At 36.9% G+C, this 9886-nt stretch overlaps 1 protein-coding gene across 23 annotated transcripts in view; it reads left to right on the forward strand.

Moving 5' to 3' along the window:
* Positions 1–5986, forward strand: part of FOXP1 (forkhead box P1) — a 631238-nt gene extending 625252 nt beyond the window's left edge. For 17 of the 23 annotated variants that reach the window (XM_003894193.5, XM_017954274.3, XM_009200346.4 and 14 more), the window contains one exon: positions 1313–5986. In XM_003894193.5, the coding sequence (XP_003894242.1) occupies positions 1313–1457 (145 nt within the window). In that variant the 3' untranslated portion in view covers positions 1458–5986. The remainder of the gene's footprint in view (positions 1–1312) is intronic. The other 6 variants (XM_021933399.2, XM_009200344.4, XM_009200343.4 and 3 more) reach the window with 3 other exon arrangements.
* The last annotated feature ends 3900 nt before the right edge of the window (positions 5987–9886 follow it).

Raw genomic sequence — 9886 nt, forward strand, 5'->3', positions numbered from 1 at the left:
GGGCCTTTGGGGTTTGCATACAGCATTAATTATTTAGGAAGCCAACCATCCCCATTACCACCTCTTATTACTAATACTTGATAATGTCAGTTTAAAAATCTTCCCTTCTGCAGCCTGTTCCAGAGATGGGACCGTTTTAACTTGAATGGTTCTTTTACATATCAAAAGGCCCTGCAACAGAAAGTTATTTGTATTTGTAAAGGATCAGTTGTAAATATGATTTACGAACAACATTTCTCAATTGTTATCCGAGTGGTTTTGTGTGATCACCCCAGTCCCCTCGGGTGAACCATGCACTGGTCCATAATGAGAAAGTTGGCAGATCTCATCGCAACCACACGCATCCCAGTGGCTGCTACCAGCCGGGCCTCATGTTTTGCCTTGTTTACAGCTGACAGCGTTATTATTCTGACTGGGGCTCTGCTTTCTTATCATATTGTTGTGTTGAGCGAGCCTTTTCCTCTCCATTTGTGTTTCCTGGCAGGGCTTTTCTTGCCTTATTGACAGTTTGTAAAAATATGCATTAATTTGGAGTTTCAAGCATGTATCATGGTGTCTCTTTGCTGTGTTTGCTTGAAGTTGATTAATGATAGAACCTCGCTTCGGGTCGTCCTCTGGAGAGTTCTTTCACAGGTTCTGCATGTTAACTAGCAAAGTAGAACACACAGCAAGCCATGATTAGCCCAGCCTCCTCTGCTCAGTGGTCCCCACAAACTGCCGTTGCATCACAGATTCTTATTTCATGTAATTATTTGAAGATCAGTATTCATCCACCCAGGATGCCACTATGGGACCCGTTGTCTGGTACTCAAAGTGTGGTTCTAGGACCAGCAGCATCACCTAGGAGCTTGTTAGAGATGCAGAGTCTCAGGCCCCACCCCAGTCCTGCATCACACACTGCATTTCAGCAAGGCCCACAGGTGACTGCAGCGTGCATCAAAGTATGAGAAATGCCACCAGGGAGGAGAGGCCCGCACCTGTCCAGAGACTAGTGACTCAGAGCAGCACTACCCAAGAGAACTTTATGCAGTGATGCAAATGTTCTGTCTCTGTGCTGGCCAGAATTAACCGCTAGTCACATGGGGCCTTTGAACATGTCAAACGCAGCTAACACAACTCAGAAACTGAATTTTAAATTGTAGTAAGATTTCGTTCATTTCAATTTAAAGAGCCACGTGTGGCTAAAGGCGACAATACTGGACAGAGTTCTAGTTCTACAGTGAGGCTTTTCTGTTGCCCCAAACTTTTCAGTGCACCTGAGCTGCAGTGGGCTGGGAAGTACCCTCACTGAACCTCTGCATATTTATTCCAGGCATCCTGTACACGTCAAAGAAGAGCCCCTCGATCCAGAGGAAGCTGAAGGGCCCCTGTCCTTAGTGACAACAGCCAACCACAGTCCAGATTTTGACCATGACAGAGATTACGAAGATGAACCAGTAAACGAGGACATGGAGTGAATATCGGGGCGGGCCAACCCCGAGAGTGAAGATTGGAAAAAGGAAAAAACAAAACAAACAAAACACGTCAAAAGTTAGCAGTGAAATTGTTCTCCATTTGTTGTACAGTCTGGAGGATTTTCACTACATTTTGACAACTCTGAAATGTGTTAACTCTTAGTGCCATCAAGAACCCCATTTGGGAGTATTTTTGATTTTTCTACTTTTTGTTGAAAAAAGGAATTTGTACTCTGTGCATTGGATGGACTTGTTTGGTACTTGGGATTTTCCTCTCTTAACCGTCAACATCAGTGTTGTAAATTTGCTAAACTGATTCACTTTTAGCAGCAGACTTTGAACTGCAGTCCTGCCAACGTTGGACACTGAGGACGCCCGACGGAGCTTGTGCACCTAAGCTGCAGACCAAGCCTTTGCCCAGGATTTAAGGATTCCAATGGACGACCTATTTGCACAGTACTGCATGTTGATTATCACTGCCTTTACTCCATTTTTTTTTTTTTTTTTTTTTTTGCTTCCAGTTGGGATGGGGAAGGCCTTTGTGTGTGTATTGGGGGGAGGGGTTAAAAAATAATTATCCCAAACTTTTTAATGTATTGCTTTTATTTTTTTTTCTTCTACTATACCATTTTAAGTTCTGACCTCAGGCCTCCATTTGGGCCGATGGCCTCTTGGAGGCTTAAAGTTTTCTGTACCTTGTGATGAATGTTAATAGGTGTTTTTATTATACAAAGCTGAATGTCATTTCTCGTTTGTAGCTTTCTGTCACTCATTCCATCTTCCTTCAGACATCACCATGTTTCTCTAAAGTCAGAAAACATTCCGTTTTGGTCTTTTTCAAAAAGGTCCCAAATGCTGCACTCTACACATGAAGGCCCTCTCACACAGACGTGACGTCCTGCCAGAAAGAGAATGAATGACAGAAAAAAAAAAAAAGAGAGAGAGACATACTCTAGGAACAATGCCAATTCATTCCACGCAGCAGTATTGGGGGTGGCTGGGGGAGGGGTGTTTTGGAATTTTTTTTTTTTTTTTTTTTGCAGCAACCATCATTCTTAATAAATGCCACCACATTCTACCAGCACGAGGAAACATAGGCAGCACTGAAAAAAAAAAATTAAGAAAACTAATAGTAATTAGACTGACAATATGGCCTTGGAAGGCTCTCCCTTGTGGAACCAAGTTGCCATGGGCCTTGGGCCCTCTGTGATAACGAGTGTGGGTTGGTTTTGTTTGCAAAATGGCCAAAACCCCGGTTTCCCTGAGCAGCTGCCCTGAAAGTAGGGGTGGCAACGGCACTGAGTTTATACATTAGTTCAAACCTACTTGGTGGCATTAAACGGTTTGAATACAAATTCGATTTTAGATTGAACTTGTTAAGGGAGTTAATGAGGACTGAATTCAGCAAATGCTAAAGTGTCAATTTCAAATATGCAAATTTGGTACTGCAGTTTGTTATGCAATCTTATGTCACCAACCCAGTATCACAAAAACTCATAGAAGATATCATTAGGCCCTGGGCTTTGGGGGTCCCAAACATGGTATGCAGAATGTGATGGTTACAGGTCAGTACAACCTCAGTCCTTAGAACCCCTCCACACTTCCACTCTGCACCCACTTTCCTGTCATTTATTTATATAGGACTATAGTTTTTTTTTAGTTTGAGAGCCTTTCGAAGCTTAATTTATATTCTTTGTACCTTTTTTTCTAAAATTACCAAAGATATTACACAAAGGTAAATTATGTTCTCTGTTTTATGCTTTATCTGATGAAGCCAAATATCCTCTTATTGTTGATCAAAGGAGGCAAAAGAATTTAGAGGCAAATGACAAGCGATAGGCTATTGCAACCTGAGAAAGAGAACTGCTCCTTCATCGTAAATTTAGAAGACCAAGTAGATAATCGAACCAAAGTTGTTACTTTTTTCTAGTATTTTTCCTTTTTCTTTTTGTGTACCTCTACAGAGACCAAAACTCATTCTCTTAAAGAGATTTTATGGGACTACTGCAGATAAAAATAGGACACAATATTAAAGGAGCTACAGAAGGAAGGCAGTCCCATCTCAAAAAAAATGAATGTATGCCACTGCAATTTAGAGTATCCAATAAAGGAGACAGTTTAGAGTCAGAACAGAAAAGCTTCCATAATTGAACTAGATCACATAATAATATTTCTAGAAGAAGAGATGTTTTTAGATTGTATGCCACTTTTGTTTAAGAACTGTGCTGTGATCACTGTATTAATTTTGGTTTATCTTGGCATATATCCTTCAGTTTGTTTTTTTAATTTTTCCTTTTTTTCCGATTAGGCTTTGGTCAGCATTTTTCATTTAAAGAAAAGTAACACTCCCATCCACTCATAAGCTTGGTACAAAAACTTCTCTGGCAGTTACTTTTGAAGCTTCACTCTGCTTTCTGTATAAAGGGCAGTCTGTGGTCACGCAAGACTTTAAAAAAAAAAAAAAAAAAAAAAAAAAAACTTTTCCAGGCAGCTTCATGATGTGCAGGCAGTAGCCAGACAGGGTCATGGGAAGGGGGCCCTGTGCTTCTAAACTGAGTGGTTGCTGGTTAGTTTGGTATTCAAAAGAGGATAAAAATCTGGTAGATTAGTTCATTCTCAGCATGTGTAGCTAGACATGAGTAAAGATAACAGCATGAGAAACTGTTAGTACGCATACCTCAGTTCAAACCTTTAGGGAATGATTAAAATTTAAAAAAAAAAAAAATTTCACTCAGTTGCACTTAGTCGTATGTCTTGCATGCTTAGTCTAAAGACTGTAGCAAAAAAAAAAAAAAAAAGAAAAATTAGATTTTACATATCTTTGCAGGTATCACAGCCTTGCAGAAGAACCAACTGAAAAAAAAAATTCTCAGGCTTTACAGCAAGCAAACTTCACTATGATTTTTACAATTCCGATTCTGTATCCCCTGGGGGTTATCCCAGTTGCTTCTTTAGGATGGGGTTTATTATGTTGTACATATATCCCGATGTGTCTGTGTGAATCTTTGTCTTTTTTGGGGGAGGGCAGAGGGCGGTTCTTTTTTTAGATATTGTTCCTAAAAAGGAATAAATGCATACACCTGTTTGTCAAAACACCTTTGCTTTTTGTGCAACTGCTTTATATTAACGATACTAAAAAAAAAATAGCTTTGGAAAAAAAACTACTGTATGTAATGGAATTGCAGAATATGCTGCACATGTATTTTATTTAGTTATCCTTGCTTTAAGAATATTGGATGACATTTCCTGACATGTGGGAGGGAGAAACTCCCTAACTTTTTTTTTCTGCTTTTAAATTGTAACATAGTTGAAGATTTCTTTTTTTTCTGTTCTCATTGATTGGAGCATTTTGTACAGGTTGTGTGTGTGTGTGTGTGTGTGTGTGTGTGCGCGCGCGCGCGCGCGCGCCCGCGCACATGTGCGTGTGTGTTAATCTGTTTTTTGATACATTCCTATCCGTTGTGTTTATCCTACCACTGCCTTTCTGGCTATCTTAAACAAGTTCATACATTTGAAAAGAAAAAAAAAATGTTGTTTAAAAATGTTTTCTCCTGCTGCAGTAAATATTTTGCATGATGAAATTCCAGGGTCACACTTTTCCAAGTTTATCAGTGAAGTAGTGATTAACAATGGGGAGTGTCAAAACTATTGAACTTTTGTATAAAAAAAAAAAAAAACTTTACAAGGTGCCAAGATGTAAAGAAAATTTGTTACTTTTTTTCTCAAAGAAAAGCATACATTAGGGAGGTAGTCCCGTGTGTCAGACAAATGCACTGTCAGGAATGAGGATCCAACCTACCTGTCCCTAGAGTCTGTCTCGTAAGATGAGTAAGGCTGCCACCTTGGACCAGCCGCAAAATGGAGTATCAAGGCTTATGTACATACATGAAGAGTTACCGCCAGCCCTGCCACCTTTGGACAGCTCTAACACCATCCCCAGCATCCCATCAGACCTAGTAAAGAAAACCTTGGATTCTTAACCCAAGATATGCTGTAAATCACTAGCTTTTTTTTTTTTTTTTCTCGTGAAAAAAAACAATTGAAAAATATTTCCTCTCTTTTCCACATTCCAGCTGAGCTCCGTTTGCAAAGGCACAAAGAAGAGTGTGCTTATTCAGATTTTGAATCTTTTGGGTACCTTTTGGTTAATGACATAGCCTTCTGAGATTTTGGATGTCTTCAAAGTCAGTTTTGCTTTTTTATCCTGAGAATCAGATTTACAATGCTGAAGGCATTTCTTGGGCCCAATGTAGCTCATGCAATCTCTGCTACCCATAAGCCTTGATGAAGATGATACAGTCTGGACTGTGAGCATGGTGCTTCATGTATATGTGCTGCCAGTAACAAGAATTTTTTTGTTTTGTTTTGTTTTGATAAGGCATAAAAGAAACTCATTCCTTGACATCAACTGTAATTCCATCATTCCATGTCTGCGGATACAGACAATAAAAAAAATGTTGTGTAGTCAGTACTAATGACTGACATTATAGCATTCTCAAATGCAATAAAAATGCTGGTTGTTCACACTGGTAGTAAAAGTCGCCACAGCCTAAGTTTGTTTCCCTTTCTGACCTGCTGATATTGTATGTTAGGCATATGCCTTAAGTTTATCACCAGCTGCTTCCAATGCAGAATTAAAATCAATCTTCACTGAAAGCTTTCATCATCAGGGAAGGCTGAAGCTCTTACCCTCAGGATTTCCAAGTGAAAGTATCCACTTAGAGAATTGGGAAGTTAAAAAAAAGTGCAAGAGATGCTATCTTTTCTCTTGGGGAAGCACACCCTTATTTTTTTCATCAAATTTTATAAAGAAAAACAAAATGTTTAATAACTAGCATTAAGAGCAAACTAAAATTTCAGAGGAAGGAAATTTCATGAATAATTCATTAAAATTTCACATCTGCAAGATTAGTCATCCAAATAAAATGCTAATGTCAAAAACATGCACCGTCTATAATATTCTCATCAAGAAATCTTTTTGCATATAATGATAAATGCTTAGATTAGGACAAACGATTTTATAAAAATATTCTATCAAAAGTATGCTAGATAATTATATTCATTGAAGAAAACAGAACTTCAGTACCTAAATATTCCAGAAAAACCATCTTAATTTTGAGATTTAAAAAAAAAATTACATGCATTTAGGAAATTTGCTGTTTCTTTTTAATATTACTCTACAGTATATATCCTAGGGATTAATGAATTTGAGCATCATCTTTCAGTAAAAATTAAATTGCCAGTATGAAAGCAGTATTTTAAGTGGCCAAACCATGGTAACATAAAACCATTACATATATAATTCAGAGCACATAATGCAGGGCAAAGGATGACTTGAAAATTAACCTCCCAGTCTTTATTCTGCAAAACACCCACCGATGCTGAGGATACAAGTGAACATTCTTTCCCAGCATTGTTTTGAAAAGCCCATATGTATTAGGAAGGTTGTGTGTATGTGTCGTGTGTGTTTTTTTTAACAAATAGATTTTGCTATTAAGTTGCAAACTAGTGTCCTCTTTGAATTAACAATTATGCCCTATCTAGAAATCCCATAGTCTCATAATTAGCAAAACATTTTGAACCTTTCATTCTCACCTGGCTATTGAGACTATAATCTTAGGGTTAATTCAAATTCCTGTTGTTACCAGGCTTAAACCTAAATACTGCTTACAGCATATACATTTAGTAAAATTAAAAAATGTACAGATACTTCTTTTAATAAACTGGAGGACCTAAACCAAGTATGACTATATGTTAGTGAAGATTTTGCTGGTTGAGGCATAGTACATTTTAACTTATATTTCAGGAATTGTTCTCAAGCAGGAACACTCTTTTACATATTTATTTCAGGCTTGTCACTCTCATAAACGAGGCAGCAAACCCAAAATATTGGCTCTTCTTATAAATAGGCGCCTTTATATAAAGAACATAAAACTCTTAAGACTAATTTCACACCAACACAGGCAGCTTCATAATAGTAACCACCTCTCCCTCCCCCACAAAAGAGAGAAAAACAAAGTATAATTAGTCTTTCTTATTAGATTTTTGTCTTTGATGATATTACATATTTATGTGTAGGGTAGTAATCACAATTTATCTTTCATCTTCATTGTAGTTGAATCAAATAAAGGTATCCTTTATTCAAATAGTGTGAAGTTGGGTGTCTCAAACCTTCATTTAAGGAATTGACTGATGAAAGGTTTAAGACAAAATTCACATTGGAGGGAAATTAAGTTACATACAAAAACACGGTTTTAACTGTGGGACAATATTTGGATTAGAACACCATCTCTAGATATAACCTACTTATATTTATTTTTAAACGGTATTTTATTTTTTAAAATAACAAAACCCAATGTTGTCTTATTTCCACTTTGATTGTAAAATGACATTCAATGCCTAGTACCAAAATACCTATATACACACATTTGAAATTATCAACGGTCCTTTTTTTTTTTTTTTTTTTTTGGTTTATATTGAAAATATTGTGAAGGGAAAAAGACAAGCTTCAAGTTAAAATGTTAATTTGAAGGTAACCGGCCTTTCAAGAATTAATTTCAGCCAAAGCAATAATCATTATTTACCAGCATGTGACATTTTTATCACTCATCATATTAGCAAATTTCCATTGAAAATGCTAAAATGGTTCGTCATAAGGAAGATAACTGCTCGAGCTGTAAAAATGACCAACACAAGTGCCGGTACTCAAACATTAAATTATACTGTAATTAATAAAGACAGTTAAACTGTCTACTAGCAACAGCAATTTAGGTAACCACATTTGATCGGCTATAAATTGTAACTACATTAAAATTCCAGAAATATTAGCAATATGGATTACTTGATGGAAGTCGGTGCTGATCACCAACTCTTTCTTTCTTTCTTTCTTTTTTTTTTAAACAACGGAAGCACAGGTCATGTTGACCACAAATCCGTGGGCGAAGATCAGGCCTTAGCACTTTTAATCTTGTGAAACAAGCAATTACAAATAGTTGCATCGATTTGTTAAAAAGCTTTAGGTGACATAAATTGTTTCCTGTTTAGCTTATTGCTCTGATACATAAATGTCACCAAGCCCAGTATTAATTAGGGCCATAGAACAGCACAGGGTGGCCGATATGGCATCCAATCAAGAATTTGTCAGTCCTTTGTGAAAGTTCTCAAGGGCTGCTTTCACTGGCTCATTTCTCATTAGTGACAGAGAGAGAAAAGGAAAACTATTTTCTTATGTGAAGTCTTTAATACCAGCTTGATTTTGGGTTTTAAACTAAATTGCAGGATTTCAGACTTGCTTTCTTACTATTTGATGTAAAACGCCGCATTTTAAAAATATCTTCTAAATAGAATAATATTTACAAGGCATTTCAGCCCCTGAAAAGCTAACCCTTTTTCCCCTTTTCAATATAGGATACTATACGTGTTTCCTTGGGTTTATATTTCTACACTTAAAATACAATTTTAAATGGCTTTTGCACGCTATTGACTTAACATAAATCAAATGTATCATATATACTTACTTTAGGTTGGCATGCCACTTAGAAAAATATGTGAGATTCTGGAGGAAAAAAGTCTGGAGAAAATTTATTAAATAGAAGTTTTTACTGTAATAGAATATTAATGTAAGCCAATGCTCTTTTGCCATTAAGCTGATCCTTTTTTTTTTTTTTTTTTAACATACACATGCTTTTTATTATTTTGCACTCAAGCAAAAATTCCACATTCAAAGACTTTCCATCTACTTGGGAATGTCTCTGGCAAGAAACATGTCAAGAAATCCTGACCTCCCAAAAGACAGCAGAAGACATCAACCACACTGAGCATTCGCCCCACTGGGTAGGGAATACAAGCCCACTTTCCCCAAAACATAACGTAGACGCTGGTCACCAGTGTGGAAGAGGGGGGAACAATGACTTTAAATCCTTCCTCACCGCTACTCCACCAGTGCACAGATGAAAAATGTTTGATTTGCAACATAAAAGATTCATTAATTACCACTTGAATATTTAAAGCTATTTTGCAGTCTAACAGAGATAGATAAAGCAGTGAATTAAAACCTCTAATAAAATTGTAAAAATATTTCGCTAAGTTTACCCGTGTTATGATTTAGGGAGAGATTCAAGCGTTCTCGCAGAATAGATTCTTAGCATTTTTCAAGTGTGTATTTGAAAGAAGGAGCTAAGTGTTTGGGGAATAATTTGTTTCACATTTTCAAATGTTTACTAATAATTTATTTTCAAATCAAGCTTGCTACTTTAGGACTCTATGGATAGGAAAAAAAAAAAAAAAGTCTGCCAAACTGGTCAGAGCATTATTTGACCAGAAATTTAAATTCTTTAGACGTATTCCACTGGCTGTGTAAGAAAACTGCACATGTATCCCCTGAATCTAAAAAACATAAATAATTTTTTAAAGTATTCAGCTGGGCTGAAGGG

This window comes from Papio anubis, chromosome 2, assembly GCF_008728515.1.
Source record: "Papio anubis isolate 15944 chromosome 2, Panubis1.0, whole genome shotgun sequence".
Taxonomy (NCBI): Eukaryota; Metazoa; Chordata; class Mammalia; order Primates; family Cercopithecidae; genus Papio; species Papio anubis.